This window comes from Notechis scutatus, chromosome 2 (assembly GCF_049901735.1).
Source record: "Notechis scutatus isolate UNSWTSFEM ecotype Mainland chromosome 2, rNotScu1.2, whole genome shotgun sequence".
Lineage (NCBI taxonomy): Eukaryota > Metazoa > Chordata > Lepidosauria > Squamata > Elapidae > Notechis > Notechis scutatus.
Window position 1 is genome coordinate 21,255,985 of NC_142010.1, and position 20,694 is coordinate 21,276,678.

The 20,694-nt window shown below is 46.0% G+C and overlaps 1 protein-coding gene and 1 pseudogene across 1 annotated transcript; both read left to right on the forward strand.

Moving 5' to 3' along the window:
- The first annotated feature begins 746 nt into the window (after positions 1-746).
- Positions 747-6,822, forward strand: LOC148131904 (zinc finger protein with KRAB and SCAN domains 5-like; annotated as a pseudogene).
- Positions 6,823-8,807: 1,985 nt separating this feature from the next.
- Positions 8,808-20,169, forward strand: LOC113427751 (uncharacterized). The gene is made up of 5 exons (XM_026690281.2): positions 8,808-10,531; positions 12,828-12,963; positions 13,081-13,151; positions 15,558-15,684; positions 18,641-20,169. Exons 1-5 carry the CDS (start codon positions 8,906-8,908, stop codon positions 19,528-19,530), a joined length of 2,850 nt encoding a protein of 949 aa, XP_026546066.2. The 5' UTR covers positions 8,808-8,905; the 3' UTR covers positions 19,531-20,169.
- Positions 20,170-20,694: the final 525 nt, after the last annotated feature.

Here is a 20,694-nt window from a genome sequence, read left to right on the forward strand (position 1 = left end):
AATGTGATTTGATTGCTTATTGTACCCTATGACTATATTAAGTCTTGTACATTATGATTCTTGACGAATGTATCTTTCTTTTTATGTACACTGAGAGCATATGCACCAAGACAAATTCCTTGGGTGTCCAATCACAGAGACGGGAGTGGGGAGAGACGGGGGTGGGGTCCAAGTGCGGATCTTTTGCAAGTGCTACGTAGTAGATAGTCCGGAGCATCTGCGCTGAGTTGTAGCATTGCTATTTGCAGTCTGTTTGCAGACTGAAGAGGATTCCCTATCTCTTTTTAAGGGGACCCCCTTCCTTCAAGGGAATCCCTGCTTGGAGGGGAGGGGCTGCTCTGGAAAAGCCCTCCCTTGTTTGTAGGCTTGCCCCCCCCCCCAAAAAAAAATTGGGCTTGTGGTCACATCTTTTCTGAACAAACAGGTTTATTCAAAGGGAAAGACTTTGGAGAACTGTAGCCTGGGTAATCTGCTGTACTTGGGGGGGGGGGACCCTGATGGGAGGGGGAGTCTGCAGGAGAGACCCATCTTGGAATATCTGCAGAGGGACAAGGAAACCTTTGAGAGCTGGGAAAGGCTCTGACTGTCCTCTTTGGGATGAAAGATCTTGACTCAAGTGGGGAACACCTCTTCTGCCAACCAAGTTGTGGGGAGGGGTGCAAAAGAAGGTGGAGCAACAGGCTGATCTTGAGGCTTTCCTTGTAGGAGAAGGCAAAGAGGAAGTTCCATCCTCTCCAAAAAGAGCCATGATGGAAACTCACCAGCTCCTTCACAGAGAAAAGAGCTCTGGAGACTCACAACATTCCTTCAAAGTCTTGGGATCTCTGGGGCAGCCCCAAGAGAAGTGGGAAGCAAAGGACCCTTCTGGGAAAGGAGTTGAGAGCCACGGGGAGTTCAGCCAGGAGATCCTGGAAGAAGGAAGAAGGTCCAGCACCAGCGGTTCAGGGGGTTCTTCTACTAAGAGATCCAAGGACCCCGAGAACTTTGCAGCAGTCTCAACCGCTTTTGCCTCGAGTGGCTGCAACCAGAAACACAAAGGCTCAGATGCTAGATCCTGGAGCATTTTCTGGCTGTCCTTCCCCCGGAGATAGCGAAGTGGGTGAGAGAATGTGGAGTAGAGACCAGTTCCCAGGCTGTGGCCCTGGCTGAAGGCTTCCTCCTGAGCCAAGCAGAGGACCAAAAGCATCAGGTGATAAGAAACATTATTTCTCCAAGTACCTCCCTAATCAATTTTGCTCAATATCCTAATTTGGGGAGATCTCATTCCATATTTTTCCCATGACAAGATGAAAGTCCAAATTTTCTCCATTCCAGGATTATTGTGCCCTGCAGAAGAATACTCTCTTTCCATGTTCCAGCCCCCTAATGCTTCTTCTTTGCTTTTTCCACATTGATGTTCACATGCAGGGAAGGTCCATCAAGTAGATCCCCCAGGTCCAAGCCAAAGAGAGATCCATCAGATTTTTTTCAGGGGACACTTTTTGAAGAGATTGTCAAGGAGAATCCAACTCCTATCATCTCACCAGGTAAAGTGGGGTTCTATCTTCTGTCTCAGTGTTTTGGGGTGGTTTCTTTTTGGTCAGAAGCACCGAGGCATTTCTGACTTGAAAGGATTAGCTAAGGTCACCATTGCCCTAGGGACACCCAGCTAGGTACTCTGGAGCTGGAGTGAAGGTTGAGAACTCAACCCTATCCTATGGCAGCTGTCAGGTCTCAAACACAGTGTTCTGCCCTTTAATTACTAGCTGAATATAAGGCAGACAGATTAAACTCTACAAAGGCACCCATACAAAGCTTCTTTATTGGTTCATCAGGCATCCTCAAATATAACTCATGGTTACGTTGAGATTCATCTCAATGTCCAAATCTTTGCATAGCTGACTTCATAGTGTAAAAGAACAGTGATCTTTCATCCCATAATGAAGGAGCAAGGGGGTGAGACACCAGCACACTGCTGGGGTCCAGGCAAGAGTGCAGGAACCTCCCACAACCCAACCAAGGGTCAATTCAGTGACCAATCAGGATTACAGATGTGACCACATGACATGGACTACATTTCCCAGGATGCATTAACTACATTTACCATGAGGCATTCCCTTCAGGGGATAGCTCCCAATTCCTAACTAACTATGCCAATTCCCCATAAACTGTCTGGACAGCACACACAGGCTTGCCATCCTCTGGCCCAATCCTCCAATCACTTGAGCCACTGTGCTTTAATCTAGATGGGTTAGATGTGATAGAGAGATTCCCTAGAAATTATATACAACATTTTTTAAAAAAACCCTCTGTTTCTACCCCTTTATATTCCTCACAGAGGAGAGTATGATGTTGGTGGTACTTCTTGAAACATCTCCTTTTCCTGGTGAAAAAGAAACAGCAACTCCACTTGCAGTTCAGGTAGGAGAAGGCTCAGCAAATAATACATGCTGTCAACCTTTGGAGACCTCTAGTTCAGTGCAGAACACAACAAGGAACAATAATCCCATTGCTGCAACTGAAATAGGACATGTGTGATGTATGACTGCATTCAGAGCTATTACCAGTTAAGGGGCAGGAAGATTATGAGTATAAATGAAACAGATATAACTGAGATTTAGCTTGCTGGGTGTCGTGGTTAGCCGGCAGCAGGTGCAGATGGCTGAGGAGAGCGAGGACACAGATAAGGGGCCAGGGCCGTTAGGGAGTGGACTGCTGCCTTCAGAGATTGTGGGGGCTAGCAGCAGCGATGAGGAGTTTCCTGAGGAGCTGTGCCAAGTGTGCATGCGCGCAGGGTTGCTCGCACGAAAGAGCAGCTGCAGCAGCACAGGTGACTCGGGAGTAAGGCTGCAAGGTAATGGCCTCTCCTTCAAGAAGATAAAAGCCAGCTGTGAAGCGAACATTCTTTGCAGGAAGCAAAGATTTTTTTTTGAAACTCAGCCTCGTGGACATTACAGTATCCTAAGTTAGTATTTGAAGACTCTTGTGTTGTGAAATATTTCTTATCTGTTATTCTTGGCAGCCTTGCACAGTTTTGGCGAGGCTTGTGCTTATCAAAGTTAATTAGTTTGCAGCAGCCTTTTAACTGGGGATTCATAAGAATCATTAAAAGGTTTCTGTTCCCTTTGGTTCATGTTTGTTTTATTGGAAAAGGGTTTGGGTCAGAACACTGAGCATCCTAAAGACCAATTGAATTCATAATGCTGCAAAGGTAGATCACAATCTACAACATGCCCAAGACCACACAGAACCAAATGCTACCTCTTGTACTTAGCCATGACGGTGCAATGGTTAGAATGCAGCATTGCAGGCTAATTCTGCCAACTGCCAACAGTTCAATTCTCACTGGCTCAAGGTTGACTCAGCCTTCCATCCTTCCTTGGTCAGTAAAATGAGGACCCAGACTGTTGGGGGCAATAGGCTAACTCTGTAAACCTCTTAGACAGGGCTGTAAAGCACCGTGAAGCAGTATATAAGTGCTCTTGCTATTAACAGAAGAACAAAGCTGTATGGGACCTTGGATGTCTTCTAGTCCAGGGGTGTCAAACTCAATTTCATTGAGTGCCACATCAAGGTTTTGTTTGACCTTCGGGGTGCGGTGGGACGTGGTCAGGGTGAGCGTGGCAGCTCAACGTCACTTGTGTCGGGGGTGCTTGTGGTTTCCAGCAGATGAAGGCAAGACCACAGAGAACACAATTCTTGTCCCCCAGAGCAGTGGTTGCCAACCAGTGGGCTGGGGATCACTGGTGGTCCGTGAGAAAATTTTGGTGGTCCGCAGAGAAATGTCATCTCCAAAGCATACCCCCCAAAGCAATTAATCCAGGCTGCCTGGGAACACAAGTGTCATGACTCCATTGCTGAATGAGATGGAGCCGAGACAACCAAGACGAATGGACTTGCATGATCGATTCTGTGTCACCATATCTGTAGCAGCTGTCAGCGTCTCACTGTCAGCTGTGGACGAAATCATGGGTGGTGGTATAGTTAAGCGGTGGGGCTGGAACGGGACAGGGTACAAACGTGGTAAATGGGGTAAATGGAATCGTCGATACGGGACTGAAGACAAGTTACCTCATTGCCGAGACGAGACTGAAAGAAAGTTATCACACTTAATTATGAACTTCCGAATGTTAGGCAGCAGCAGCGGCCAGAAGGTAGTTATGTGTATTAAGGAATTAAATGAAAGGCATGTATAAATACTGCTCTAACTTGCAATGCAAACCAGAGCCGACTTTAATACAATTTTTGCTTGTTGTTACCCACTGTTTTGGGCACGAGAGGCGAGTAAACTCTACAAACATCTACAAGAGTGAGTGGTCTATGTACGCCCTAATGTCGGACGAACAGCTGAGAACAAGGCTGTGCCACCCACATGGCCCCCTGGGAACACAAGGCTTGCATCGCTTGCATTGCGAACAACATGAGGTTGTGAGGGGAGGAGGGAAAGGGTGGAGGGGGGGAACTTGCTCCACTCACCCCACACGCCTGGCCTGGTCACCGGGCTGCTTCTTTTCACTTCTTTCTTTTTCTGCTTTTGGCTGCATGCAAGGAAAGCAACAAAAGTCTTTCTTTCTGTGCCCCAAACTCCGTCAGAAATAAGTCTTTGGGACCCTGCAAGGTATCCTACTCCAAGAGGCTGTACCAGCATGACAGGTCTTACAAAGACTCATTTCTGGCAGAATTTGGGGTAGAGAAAGAGAAACTTCTGCTGCTTCTGCTGCTTTCCTTTTCATGAAGCCAAAAGTCTCTCTCCCCCCCCGCCCTGAAAACTGAACTAAAGATAGTATCCTGCAATCCCAAATAAAGAATGATCAATCAGTAGGAAAACGGGGTGGGGAATTTTCCTTCTGACTTTTTGTGGGTTGTCCGTGGGATTTAAAATTATGAGTTTGGTGGTCCCTGAGGTCCAAAAGGTTGGCAACCCCTGCTCCAGAGAAGCTTCACCATCCCTCGCTGGCCATCCGGAGGACCACTGGATGGTGGCACAGGCTGTCCCCTAGGCAGCAGAGGGCAAGCAAAAATGGGTTCTAAGTTACTTTTTTCAGTGCCATCATCAGGGTGGGCTGCTACGGGTTCACCTGGGTTCGGGTGGGCCTGTAGCTAACATTATGGCTGGTTCGGCAAACCGCCAAATCCCATCCCTGCTGGCCCCGCCCACCCCACCCTGCCCCTCCCAGGAGTCTCCACACGGCCCGTTTTGGATGCAAGGTAAGTGCAGGGCCTGTGCAGAGGCTCGGGGAGGGGGAAATAGGGGCCTCCCAAAGTTCCGGAAGTCCGGATACAGGCACGTTTTGGGCCTCCAGAGCCCAGGGGAGGCAGTTTTCGCCCTCCCAGAGGCTCAAGGAATGCCTCCGGAGCCTGGGGAAGGTGAAAATTCCCCCCCCCTCCACCATGGTGCAGGAGGCCAACTAGGCCACACCACCATGGCTACGCCCACACCCACCCAGCAACTGGGCAGGGAACCCGTTGCTGAAATTTTTGAAGCCCACCCAGTGGTGATATTCTACCAGTTTGGCCCGGTTCTGCTGAGCCGATAGCAGTGATGAGCAGCGGAGATCGAAACGGTTCTCTCCACCACTCTGCTGTTGGGCCCACCTGCTTGTCCTGGCTCCCATACTCACCATTATCCTCTGAATTTGAAGCGCAGCTGCTTTGCGCGGCATAGAAGAGTGCTGCGCAGCAGTTGCTGAAGCAACCGGGATCGTGCAGGCTTGCAAGAGGTGAGTTAGAACACCTCTATGCCTAAGCAAAGTGTACGTTCGGTGCGCACGCACACACAAAGTGTGTGCACACACGCAAAGCGCGCCCACCAAGCCACGCCCACTGAACCGGTGGTAAAAATATTTGAATCCCACCACTGAGCCCACCCTTGGCCATCATTTGCTAGACCAGTACTTGAATACAGCTCATCAGTCTGGAAACCACATTACGTATCTGATATTAGCAGAGTTGAGAAAGTCCAGAAATATTTCACAAGAGTTCTCCACTCCTCTACTCGTTGCAGAATACCTTATGTCACCAGACTTGAAATTCTAGACCTAGAAAACCTTGAATTGCGCCATCTTCGGTCAGATCTAAGTACGGTATATAAAATCATACATTGCAATGACTTACCTGTCAATGAATACTTCAGCTTTAACCATAACAACACAAAAGCACACAATAGATACAAACTCAAGGTTAACCGCACCAAACTTGATTGCAAGAAATACGACTTCAGCAACAGAGTGGTCAATGTCTGGAATACTCTACCTAACTCTGTGGTTTCTTCCCCAAACCCCAAAAACTTTAACCTTAGACTATTGACCTCACCTCTTTCCTAAGAGGTCTGTAGGGGGCATGCATAAGCGCACCAACGTGCCTACCATCCCTATCCTATTGTTTCTTTTATTTTTCTTATATGTATCCATGTATTCATAACTGTGTTTTCACTTATACCTATTATCTTGTAAGCAATTGACAACTCAAAATAAATAAAAAATAAAAAATAAATAAATCGTAACTTTGAACAGTCACTGAATGAATAAGTCGAGGACTACTTGAGCAAGTCAAGGAAAAGATCCTTCAAAACTTTCTAGAGTATTCTAGTTAATCACAACAATGTTGTCTGCCTTTCAGGCTCTGATGTCCTTCAAGGAGGTGGCCATGAATTTCTCCGAGGAGGAGTGGGCTCTATTGGATTCTGACCAAAAAAACCTTCACAGAGAAGTCACGCTGGAGAATTCTAGGAATGTGGCTTCTCTCAGTAAGGGTCTGTCCTCACATCTGATTTTTTTTCAAATGGGTGTCAAAGGCCTTTTATACCATGAAGTAATCAACCTATTTTTTTCTTCCAAGAATTAGCATCCAGTTTGGGTCACCACGCTATAAAAAAGATGTTGAGACTTCAGAAAAAGTGCAGAGAAGAGCAACCAGGCTGATGAGGGGACTGGAGGCTAAAACATATGACGAACAGTTGCAGGAACTGGGCCTGGCCAGTCTAGTAAAGAGAAGGACCAGGGGAGACATGATAGCAGTCTTCCAATATCTGAGGGGCTGCCACAGAGAGGAAGGATTCAAGCTATTTTCTAAAGCACCCAAAGGCCAGACAAGGAATAATGGATGGAAACTGATCAAGGAGAGATTTAACCTGGAAATAAAGAGAAATTTTCTGATAGTGATAATAATCAACCAATGGAACAGCTTGGCTTGGGGGGCTTTATCACTGGAGGCTTTCAAGAAGAGATTGGACTGCCATTTGTCAGAAATGTTGTAGGGTTTCCTGCTTGGGCAGGGGGTTGGACTAGATGACCTACACGGTCCCTTCCAAATCTGTAAATCTGTATACAAATCTATAGAAAGAAGATGGAAGAAAAAAACCCCTAAAGCTATGAGATATGACTACCGACCTTTTCTTCAACAAATATTAACAAATCTGTTAGTTCCCCTCTTGCTAACTTGGGGATCTTCAAATTTGGCACCTTTAAGACTTGTGGACTTCAACTCCCAGAATTCCCCAGCCAGCATTCTGGGAGTTGAAGTCCACAAGTCTTAAGGTTGCCAAGTTTGAACACCCCTGTGCTAACTCTTACAAAAATCCCTCTCACCATGGCCCTTTGATGATTTGTAGACTTTCAACTCCCAGAATTCTTGAGCCAGCACTGAAATTCTGGGAGATGAAGTCCACAGTGCTGGCTCAGGAATTCTGGGATGCTCAAAAGATGGAAGCAAGGCAGGTGGGAGGTGTTCCCCTACTGCTAATCTAGGCACAGAAGTGCAAAGGAGACTCTCTTTTGTGCCTAGATAGCAGTGTTCTAGGCGATAGCACTGATACGCTGATAGCAGGGTTCCAATGTTTGAGGGGCTACCACAAAAAAGAGGGGGTCAAATTATTTTCCAAAGCACCAGAGACCAGGACAAGAAGCAATGGATGGAAACTAATCAAGGAGAGAAGCAACCCGGAATTAAGGAGAAACTTCCGAACAGTGAGGACAATTAACCAGCTTGCATCTAGAAATTGTGGGTTCTTCATAATTGGGTTTTTAAAGAAAAGACTGGACAGCTACTTGTCTGAAATGGCAATGTCTCTTGCTTGAGCACGGGGCTGGACAAAAAGACCTCCAGAACCCTTCCAGCTTTCTCTTCTCTTCTTATTCTATTTATTTCTATTTCTATTTCTATTTCTATTTCTATTTCTATTTCTATTTCTATTCTATTCTATTCTATTCTATTCTATTCTATTCTATTCTATTCTATTCTGGTCTCCTCTATTTCTACTCAGTATGGAAACCAATCAAGGAGAGAAGCAACTTAGAACTAAGGAGAAATTTCCTGACAGTTAGAAAAATTAATCAGTGGAATGACTCCAGAAATTGTGAATGCTCCAACACTGGAAGTTTTTAAGATGTTGGAGGACGATTTGTCTGAAGTGGTGTAGGGTTTCCTGCCTAAGCAGGGGGTTGGACTAGAAGACCTCCCAGGTCCCTTCCAACTCTTCTATTCTATTCTATTCTATTCTATTCTATTCTATTCTATTCTATTCTATTCCTACTCTACTCTATTTCTACTGCACTCTACCCTATTTATTTCTATTTCTATTATTTCTATTTCTACTTAACTCTATTTCTATTTCTACTCTATTCTATTTCTACTCTACTCAACTCAACTGTACTTATTTCTATTTCTACTTTACTGTACTCTACTTACTCTATTTCTATTTCTACTGTACTCGATTCGGCTCTCTTGTATTCCTTATCCAGGCGGCACCCCTGGGCGCCGGGTTGAAGGGCCTACAAAGGAGATTTCCCAGCATTACCAGGAGGGGCGGGGCCCACACGGAGCCCCGCCTTTTCCGGAGGAGGGTGAGTCGGCAGAGGGCGGTAAGGAGGGGTGGGGACGCCGCCCTTTGCTAAGTGAGCGGCTGGGAGCAGGAGGGCGTCGCGAGGCAATGGAGGCGCAGGGCTTCTCCCCGGAGCGGCTGGCGCGCCAGCTGGCCAAAGCCGAGGCTCTGCTGGTGGCGCACGTGTCCCCGCAGGTCCAGGCCCGCTGGCGCTGGGCGGTGAAGCTGGACGGGCCGCCGGACCTGGAGCGCTTCTGCACGCAGCTCAGGGAAGCCCGGCGCGGCCGGGAGGCTCTGCTAGACCGGGACGCGGCGCTATCGGAGCCCGAGCAGGAGCGGCTGCAAGGGTTGCTGCGGTTGGAGATGGCGCTCCTGCGCGCCATCCAGACGCTGGTCGAGGGCAGAACCCTGGCCACGGACCCGGCCCCGCGGACCTCGAGGCGGAGGCAGGGGTGGAAGCCCCGCGTGTCCTCGCTCAGGGCGGCTCTGCTGGGGCTGGCGGCCGAGCTAGACGTAGCCAAGCGGCAGAGCCTGCCCTGGGACGCCGCGCTGGCTCTGCAGCTGGCCCTGGAGGCGCTGCTGGAGAAAAGGCCCGGCGAGGCGATCCGGGCGCTGGAGCCGCTGTTGCTGCGGGAAGGAGGGCGCGGCCGGCCGAAGCGGCTGCTAGCTTTGCTCCAGGTTCTGCAGGAGGAAGGCTGGGCCGAGCGCGGGGCCGAGCTGCCCCTGCGGGAGCTGCGACCGCTGCTGGAGAAGGCGCTGCGCCTGGTGCGCAAGGAGCTGCGGAGCTGGCGGGCGGCGGAGCTGGTGAACGCCGAGTGGGCAGGGTCCCCGGAGATGGTGGTAGTGAAGGAGGAGGAAGTGACTCCCGGTGGGACCCTGCCCAAAGTCCCAGGATCCCTGGAAATGGTGGTAGTGAAGGAGGAAGAGGAGGAGGAGGAAGTAACTCAGGATGGGGCCAGCCCCAAAGCCCCAGGATCGTTGGAGATGGTGGTAGTGAAGGAGGAAGAAGAAGAAGGAGATACTCTGAATGGGACCGTCCCAAAAGTCCCCCTGAGCGAGGTAGGACTAGAACACAGGGCCCCCCAAGAGGTGTCTGCGGAGACCTTCCCCAAAGACCGCTCCCAGGAGCATCTTAGGCCAAGAAAGATGCCGACCACAGACTGCAGGTCTCCCTTTGCAAAGGAGACAAGTGGGCGCCTGCAGGCAGAGATGGATGCCTCCGGTTTGAAGGACATCGTCACGTGGAGGAAGAAGGACGTCACAACGGGCCCTGACCAGGAGCTTCTGGAGTCGGAAAAGACAGTTGCCCCCAACTTCAGGTCTGTCCAAAGGAGGCCCTACCCAAAGGAGGCGGCCTCCGGACAGCAGGCAGAGACGGACATCCGCTTGAAGAAGGGTGCCCCGTGGAAGAAAATGGAGGAGCTTCGGCGTGTCCTGCGGGTCGTCACCCGGAGGAAGATGAGGGCTCTGTCCTCCTCCTTGTGGAAACAAGGCCCTCGGAAGATGTGCAGCCGTCTCCACCAGCTTTGCCGCCAGTGGCTAAAGCCAGAAATGAACACGAAGGTGCAGATGCAGGACCTGGTGATCCTGGACCAGTTCTTGTCCTTCTTGCCCCCTGAGATGGAGAGCTGGATCCGGGAGTGTGGAGCCGAGACCAGCTGCCAGGCAGTGGCCTTGGCCGAAGGATTTCTCCTGAGCCAGGCGGAGGAGGAGAAGGAGCAGGGAGAGGCGCAGGTGAGACATTTTCCCTTGGTAAGCTTAAAAATAGGGTGTCAAAGAATAACCATGTGTTGGGATTCTTACAGAGGGCGACAGGGCAGCTCAGTGGTGAAGATGCTGAGCTTGTCGATCAGAAAGTTTTTTTCAAAAAAAAAAACACAACCAAATCCATCTTTCAGTTACACAGTGTGTCGACTGGGTACATATATCTTGTGCAACTATTGATATTTGTATACATTTTTGCTAAGTGTACATTATATTACAACCTATTCATTATTATATATCATAATATTTAATTTCTTACTTTATTTTCCAACCATTTATAAAATAAATTCCAAATCCTATAATATTCCATTTCTTGTTCTCTAATTGCCAATGTTAACCTACTCATTTCTGCACATTCCAATATTTTCATAATCACCTCTATCCTCTATCGGAACCTTTTCATTTTTCCAGTTTTGAGCAAATACAATTCTAGCTGCTGTTAATATATGTATAATTAAATATGTAATTTCTTTACTAAAGTTCTCGGGTAAAATCCCCAAGCAAAATATCTCGGGCTTTAAATCTATGTTGTTTTGTCATCCTTTCCAAGCAAGTATGTATTTTTGTCCAATATCTTTTAGCTTCTCTGCATGTCCACCATATATGGTAATATGATCCAGGTATCTGAGGATATTTCCAACATTTCCCTGATTTGTCTTTAAAGATCTTTGCCAGTCTTAAATTTTATCTAATTCAGTCAATTCATTATAAAACCCATCTGCTTTAACATCTTTTTCATATCTAGACCCCTCAGATTTGTTGTTGTTAGTTGCAAAGTCATGTCTGACCCATCGTGACTCCATTGGACAAGGTTGCTCCAGGCCTTCCTGTCCTCTACCATCCCCTGGAGTCCATTTAAGCTCACTGCTTCAGTGACTCCATCCAACCACCTCATTCTCTGTTGTCCCGTCCTTCTTTTGCCCTCAACTGTTCCCAGCATTAGGATCTTCTTTGAATTGTTATGAAAAGGAGGCCTGGCCCTTTTTCCTCCCACTGAAAAAACACTATACTCTGGCTTTCAAAATGAGCTGCTGTGGCAGGCAGGGACCAGTACTCTTCAGAGTACTGGAACATCAGAAGGGATCTAAGCATGCTCCACTACCTTTTTTTTTTTGCCACTCTTCACTTCTCTTGTTATTCCAGCCTGATGAAAAGGCACAGAGGGAGAAGGGAGAACATCCAGCTTTCCCTGGTTTAAATCCCCTCCACACTTTGCACGCCGAAGCCCTTGGACCAAAGAATGCTGCAATGGTCAGTCGTAAGTGTGAAAAATGGTCATCAGCCACTTTTACTAATGTAGGTTTAGGAACCTGGCGTCAACGTTCCAGAAAACCTCCACTCCAACAAATAACTCCGAGACAGACATCTTTTCAAAGGTGCCTTTTATTAGAGTAGTAAACTGGCACACCTGGGAAATCCCGAATCTGAAAGTTCTGGGTTTCCTTGCAATAAAGAAAAACTACAAATCCACCCCTGCACCCCTCATTGCATCACATGCCCCAATCATCATCCGTCCCAACTTGAGACGTCCTCTCACCCAGCTGCAGAAATAACATGACCTTGACTTAGAAGAAGAATGTTATGTCTAACCACATATGCTCCAAGAAATTCCCCCCTCCCATTTTCCCAGGCTGAAGAATGTGGCAGTGAGGAAGCGTCTGGTGCTAATATGGCTTCCAAAGTTGATACCCGGTTGTTAAGTGAATTGGGCCTCCCTGTTAACTCTGCTTGTCAGAAGGTCGCCAAAGGGGATCACATGACCCCAGGACACGGCAACGGTCATAAATATGAGCCAGTTGCCAAGCTTCTGAAGTTTGATCACATGACTATGGGGATACTGCTAAGGTCATAACTGTGAAAAATAGCAATCGCACCGCTTCACAGTGCTTGTACATCCCTCTCTAAGTGGTTTACAGAGTCAGCCTATTGCCCCCAACAATCTGGGTCCTCATTTTACTGACTGGAAGGATGGAAAGTCTGAGTCTGGTGAGATTCAAACTGCCAAATTGCAGGCAGCCAGCAGGCAGCAGAAGTAGCCTGCAGTGCTGCACTCTGACCACTGCGCCACCGTGGCTCGTTTATGGTCAGAAGTTACTTTATTCAGTGTTGTAACTTTGAATGGTCACTAAATGAGCGGTTGTAAGTTGAGGATTACCTGTAGCATTAGGAAGATACTAAGGAAAGGAGACGTTCAAGGCCAGTTGTTCCAATGAGCATCTGCTTCCTTTTTGTAGGTTCCATTATTTGTATTTCTTTGCTTCTTCAGGGCTTTCCGTTCCAGAGGGCTAACTTGAAGTCTGTTACTGAGAATCTGGAGGAAAGGAGGGATCCACCAGAGTCTTCCCGGGATCTGCTCTTCAGGGAGATCTTCCATGAAGATCAAAGTCAGGCCACCTCCACCAGTAAGAGAAGTTTCCTCAGAAAGAGACATTTCCTCCCCCCCTCATTCTCTGGGCCCTCTTTTGCGTAATGCTTACAAATAACGTAATTACTACGTTTCTGAAAATTTTATCTCGCAGGAGATCCGGCATTGATAGATTCTTCTCCTTTTTCTGCTGGAGATGAAAAAGCAGTTGAACATCCAACTCAGGTAGGAGCCAAAATGTCATGGACGATAGATCAGTTGGAGTATATTTTCATATACTCAATGTAAGGTAGAGAATGTATGAATCTATATATGGTAGAGAATCTACAAATCAGTGAATCTACGAATCTAGAATCTATGAATCTACATGTGGTGGAGAATCTAGGAAGATTCTCAGCTATCCAGGTCATAGTTGTATCAAAAGTGGTTTTTATTTTAAAAAGGCAACTGGACTAATTTTTTTTAAGGAAAAACAAGAATCTCAATCTCCCTCCCTCTGTCTGTCTGTATCTGTCTCTATCATCACCTGTATATCATCTATATCCCTATCATCGTCTATCTATCTATCTATCTATCTATCTATCTATCTATCTATATCCATTCATCCATCTATCATCTATTTTCTCTTCTTAACCTGGAAGCTTAATCAATTGGCTTAGTAACCTCAATGGCTCTCAAAGAGTGTTAAGATCAGTTGACTGTAAATAAAAAACAACAACACACAATCTCCCCCCCCCCCCCCCCATCCTGTCAGAACTCTTCCCCCTCCCACCAACTGACCTCAACTGTCAATTACTGTCTTTCCATCTCCCACAGCATCCAATACGACTCATGAAACCTCCAGGTTAGGAAGCGAAAGATCTCGTTTTTCCTCGAAAAATCAATCCCGTTGCCTTTTTCAAAATGAAAACCTACTTTTGAAACCTCTATGTACGATAGATATTGTTGGTTCTGAGCAACGTGAAATAGTGGGTTCAGATTGCCGATCAGTCATGTTTAACATAAGTCCCCTCTCAAAACTGTTGTTGGACAGACAAGGAGCAGAAATTGTCTGCCATGTGAATGTTTTTTTTTTATTGTTATTTTTATTATTACCTTTTATTGTACAATTTCCTTGGTTATGTATATTCACAGTAACAGTATACCATCTGGGTACAATCTCTACATTCTCTATTGAATACCGATAATGTCTTATACACACAATAGTTATAACTATTATTCTCAATATCTCTTCATCTTCACTTATCCTTGTTACGAATTTTACATTGATTAGACCCTCTGTTCAGTTTTATTTGTAATCCATTAATAATATCAAACATCTATAAACTTCAAGTAGACAGCACAATTATAGCCAATTAACCACCAAATAATCTTAAACTTTGCTTATTCAGTGTTCATTATTCCATTAGACATCTATGTTTACATATCCAGATTTCTAACTTCTACTATTTTCTACCCACTAATAGAATAATTCCCAAATCAAAAAAGTGATCTCCCCATTTCTAATTTCTATCTTTATACTAATTGACGGTATAGCTCCTTTGTTAAACTGTTGTTTGGACAAGGAGCCAAAATTTGTCTGTCATCTGAAAGTTGATAGCACTCCACAAATTAAAATCTTTTTCATGGGTTCACTCACTTTGTAAAGTTGTTAAGAGGGAGTGGGCAGGTTCAATCCCTCAGGAGATTTTGCGGTGTATCAAACTAAAATGTTAACGATAATCACACCAGTATGTTGTCCTGTATCTGTCAAGTAGAATGAAAACCAGCGATGGGACTACTCGTAATTTTTTGTGTGAAAAGCAAAGGTACAAGCACACATTAGGTGAAAGCTGGCTCAAAAACAGTAACTGTGAGAGGGACCTTGGAGTCTTGATGGATGATCACTTAAACATGAGTCAGCAGTGTGCAGCAGCAGCCAAAATAGAATAGAATAAAATAGAATACCTTTATTGTCATTGCATTCTACAAATACAATGAAATTTGAAAGCTACTCCAGCACAGTGTCCCAAACACCACATCACAATCACACTACAGAGTATTTAAAAATTAAAATAATTAAAATAATAATTAAAAACCTAGTCTAAAACATATAGTAAGTTAGATAGTTTAAAAATGCCACTATATACATAGGTCTAAATCACATATGCATTGTTTGATTCAAGACAATTATTGCCTTGGAAAAGAAACTGTTTCTCAGTCTATTAGTCCTCATTTTAAGACACCTATAACGCCTCCCTGATGGTAACATAAATTAGTTATATAAAGAAAGGCATAGAATCAAAATCACATGAAGCATTAGTACCACTTTATGCTTTGGAAAATAAGTTGACCCTCTCTTCTTGGTGGCAATCCCTCAAATATTGGAATGTTGCTATTATGTCCCCCCAATCCTTTTTTTCTGTAGAGTATCCATCTTTAATTCCTGCAACCGTTCTTCATAGGTTTTAGTCTCCTAGCCTTTTGTCATAATTATTATCCCCTTTCTCATATAGTGTGCTTTCTGCAGAAATGTTGACATGAAATTGAGATAGGTGAACTGACCTAACCCTTTGCAAATGTCTGTGTTACGTATCGTTGAGCCGAAAGGCGAGAACTGGCAAATAAAATGGACTCTTCTATTTTACACAGGTTCTCGTCTCTTTCGAAGAGGTGGCCGTGCATTTTTCCAAGGAGGAATGGTCTCAGCTAGATCCTGATCAAAAATCTCTGTACCGAGAAATTATGCTGGAGAACTCCAGAAATTTAGCCTTTCTGAGTAAGGATCCCCGCTCTTTGTTCTGATGATTAGAAGAAATGGTTGGGAAAATGCAGCGCTGTTTTTTATCTTCTTGGTGAGAGATTGATTAAATGGCACCAGATAATCAATGTTATTATGTTGACTGCTCAAATCCCCCCGTTTCTACTCTCAACTGTTAACTTTTCTCCAGATAATGGCTGGTGTTTCAAGACAAGCAACAAAATTGCAGGTAGTCTTCAGCTTACAACGCTTCATTTAGTGTTACAGTGGTACTGAACAAAAGGGACTTAGGACAAGTAGTCACACTCAGGAACATTGCACCATCTCGTGGTCATGCGATTTACGTTTGGATGCTTGACAAGTGGTTCCTCTTTAGGACGGCTGCCGTGTCACATGCTCACCTTTTCCGACTCACTTAACAACCGTGCTACTAATTTAACAACTGTAAGGATTCACTTATTCCCTGTGGCAAGAACAGTCATAAAACGGGAACACATTTCTCACTTAGCAACACAAATTTGGGGCTCAATTGTGGTTGTACGTCCAGGACTATCTATAGAGCTAGTTAGCGCAGCTCCTGGCTGCCGTCATCTCCCTTGTCCATCCCCCAGAATAACTACTACAAACTTCTTTTCCCCGATTCCTCACTTCCTTAAAGCTGAATTCCAGCTGTGACTTGATAAGAATCCATAAGTGGAATTATGGAACATCATCTCTCCAGAGATTAAAACGGCCCAGGGGTGGGCTTCAAAAAGTTTAGCGACCAGTTCTCTACCTGGTTGCCGGGTGGGCGTGGGCGTGGCCTAGTCGGCCTCCTACACCACGGCAGGGGTCAGTGGGTGTTTTTACCTTCCCCAGGCTCCGAAGGCTTTCCTCGAGCCTCTGGGAGGGCAAAAATGGCTTCTCCTGGGCTTTGGAGGCCCTCTGGAGGATGGAAATGGGCCCGTTTCTGGACTTCAGGAACTTCCAGGAGGCCCGTTTGTCTCCCTCCCCGAGCCTCCGCACAGGCCCTGCACTTAACTGGCATCCAAACCGGGCTGCATGGGGACTCCTGTAAAAGGGGGGGGCAGCCAGGGGTGGGATTCGTGGTTTCACCGAACTGCGCAGAATCCTAGCTACAGGATCGCCCGAACCTATGCGAACCCGCAGTAGCCACTCCTGAATGACCCCCACTCTAATATTCTTCCAGAAGGCTCTGAAGACCTGGTTCTGCCAGTGGGCCTGGGGAACCCAGAGCGGGATGGAGCCCATTAACTACTGTTGTCAGGGCGGGGGATGATTTTATTAATTTATTATAGATTTCTTTTTTTATTAGTTTTATTGTTTTTATATGCTGTTTTATATTCCGTAAGCCGCCTTGAGTCGCCATGTCCGAATAGGCGGCAATATAAATTGCTTAAATAAATTGAATTTAAATTCCATAAACAAACAAACAGAATTCATTTATTGAACAAAATCATGTAACGGTGCAAATGACCTTGGGCCAGTCACACCCTCTTCGCCCAACTCACCTCAGGGTGGTTGTGGGGAAAAGAGGAAGAGGACATTCTGTTGGATGTGTTGGCCGCTTTGAGTTATTTGCAAAAATAACTCAATAAATGAACATATAAATAAATACATGTACTCATTCATCGAAACAGGTGGATTTTTTTTTTATTGTTTAAGAAGGTCATAAAATAGAAGTAATTCGCTTTTATCCTGTGGGGTTTTATTCATATGAACGTTATAATAACCTGTCTCCCTCAAAGTCCAAATTTTATACGGCTTAGATCAGGGTCCCCCAATCCCTGGTGGGCTGCGGCCCACTACCGGGCTATAGCCCATTTGGGAATGGGCTGCACAAGTGGCGGGAGAACATGCATGCGCATGCAGCTCCACTTACGTGACCGTTGGGCAATTGCACTCACAGTGTCAGTGTTCCAATGAAACTCCCCATTTCATTCAGCACTCAGAAACAAAGTTGATCCAAGTAAGAATTTATTAGTGATACTGGCACATCCGGGGAAAGCCGAATCAGAGGGTTCCAGGTTTTCCTTTCCCAATTGAAATTTCAAAACCCATCCCCTGCACCCACCAGACCTAGCACATGCCCCAATCAACCGTCATCCCAACTGGAGACACTCCTCCAACCTGTCAGGATTCCGGCAGTTACCCCCATTTAAATCATGAGTCTCGAGCCAAACTTCCAAAACTTCAAAAGGATTTATTGGGAGTTAACATGCTGGCATTGCCTGGGTGTAGCTGACTCTGAGACACATAATTCATTGTCACCCTTGAACCTAGGTTTCCCCCCACCTCCTGGGTATATCATAATTCATATTCTCCAATAAGACACATCCATAGCTTGTCATCAGTTAGAATTTTGTGTGGCAGAAACTTCAGTCACCTAGTTAATATCTTTGAAAATATTTTATGGAATGCATAAATTTTGGTTTTGCTGCACAGCTCCCCCTCCCTCTCTGTTGGCAACTCTAAAAAGACCATAGAAATATTTAATGAGTTGACACAACCACTCCTTTGCAGGTGCAGGGTAACTTGTCCTTGACTTTATGAGAAGAATGTTATTATGTCTAATCTTCCACCTCTTCATGAAAATCTCTCTTCCCAAATTCCCAGGCACTAAGATGTGGCAGCTTGGAAGCTTCTGAGTAAAACGTGGCTTCCAAAGCTGACACGCAGCTCCACTCTTGAGAAGTGTGTGCGTATACGAGCTCACACATGTGCCTACCATTCGCTCAGAACCATATCCTCTTCCACCAACACCATTCATACTGGGCCGCCAAGCCAGAAAGGTTGGAGATCACTGGCTTGGACCAGACTACTTAACATTAATCAGCAGAACACCTTTCCAAATAGTGCAGAACCCTTGACAGAATTATACTAGAACATTTTTATTTCCTGTGCTATGAATTCTTATTTTGCCTCCTCTTTATTTTTGCTTGCCTCAATTTTCCTGCGTTCGTTTTCTCTGAAGGAAATCACGTTCAAGAGAACAAGGAAGCCTCCCAAACCCTCGGAGATGTAGAGAGGAGAGCGGACTTTGCAAATCCAACGGAAACAAAAGAGCCCGAAAGAAATCTGTCAGGAAATGACAGCAAGAACAGCCCAAATTTGCCCTCTCCTGAAAGTCAAGAGATTCTTCCCAAAGGAGAACCAAAAGAAAACATAAAAGCGGAAAACGCGGAAACCTCTGAAGAAGACTTAGATTTACATGAAACATACACAATTCGCACTAAAAAAGAGACTTTGTCCCAAGAGGATGAAGAAAATTGCAGCAATAGGACTACTATCCTTTCTGAATGTGGAAAAACCAACGTCGGAAATAAATCAAATGAACAGAACGGGAAACCTTTCTGTGAGAGCAGTTCTTTTGCTCCCAGGGAAAGGTTCAATTCAGGGGAAAAGCCATATAAATGCATGGAATGTGGGAAGACGTTCAGCCAGCGCAGGTATCTTACTTCCCATAAAATAATCCACACGGGGCAGAAACCATTTAAGTGCGCAGATTGTGGAAAGAGCTTTAACCACAAGGCCAACCTTAATTCCCATAGAATGAATCACACAGGAGAGAAACCGTACAAATGTCACGAGTGTGGAAAGAATTTTACCCACAACTTTCAGCTCACCTCCCACAAGAGGATACACACCGGGGAGAAACCCTACAGATGCGCGGAATGCGGAAAGTGCTTCAACCAGTGCAGTAACCTGAATTCCCACAAAAAAATCCACACAGAAGAAAAGCCACATAAGTGCACGGAGTGTGGAAAGAGCTTTACTCAGAAGGGTAACCTGAAATCCCATAAAAGGATCCACACTGGGGAGAAACCTCACAAATGCAAGAAGTGTGGAAAGGCATTCCATTAAAAGTGGGTCCCTTAACTTAGTGGTCCCCAACTTTTACAGTTCGATGGCCCTGTGTGTGTGTGAGGGGAACTGGCCCGCACTATCTTGTGCAAGTCGAGTTGCGGGCTGACCCGTGCTGGCCTGTCACTTGCGCAAGTCGAGCTGTGCATAGACCCGCCACTTGTGTGCAAGTTGAGCTCCGTGTGCGCGCTGGCTCACTACCCACGCAAGTTGAGCTGTGTATGCACATATGCCAGCCTGCTGTTCCCTCCATTCAGTTCTGAACGGCCACAGCCTGTTAGTGTGCTGCGAACTGGGGTTGGGGACCCCTGCCTTCAGTCTCCCCCAAAATTATCCACATTGGGGAGAAGCCGTGTAAGTCCTCGGAATGTGGAAAGAAATTCTGTCAAAAAATCCACGAAACCAGGAGATTTTTTTCCACCTGCCCACGCCATCTTTGCCATCGGTGGCTGAATCCAGAAAGACAAACCAATTTTTCAGATACTGAATCTGGTGCACCTGGAACAGTTCTCAGATCCTGGCCTTGGGCAAAAGCCTTCCTCCTGAGCGAGGAGGAGGACAGGACAGGCAGCAAGTGGGAGGCCCTTTGACAAACTTCAAATGTTTAAATAATAAAGGAACTGTTGTGAATTCTTAAAAGGGCTTCCGGTCTTGAATTATTGGGTTTAATCATAACAGATGTTGCAGGGCAAACGGTTCCAGTTCTAGTTCTCTCCCAGACAATATATTGGGAGGAATTTGTCCACTGTTGCCTCCTGTTCTTGTCTGCTGCAATAAATGATTAGGCAGCTCCCCACTGGGCACTGTGTCAGGGCTGCCTGTGACCATTTCCTAGTGTTGGAAGACATGTCCATCTGGGTTCAGTTCCAAGTGGGGAGAAAGGCACTGGAAATACGGAGGCTGCTTGGAAGGGTGGTTTAATGGTGAAGCAGAACCACCAAGCACATGTGATTCTGGGTAGATGACCACATGGAGTGGAGAGAGAGAAATATTTATACCCTCTCTTGGGCTTTGAACTGGAGCTTCCTGTCCCCATTATAGCCTATTGGCTGTCAGACTCCCAGGGGGTTATGCGGGGGTCTTAGCTAACTTTGGGCAATCCCTATTAACAGGTTTAACAGAGTTGGAAGGGACCTTGTAGGTCATCTAGTCCAACCTCCCGCC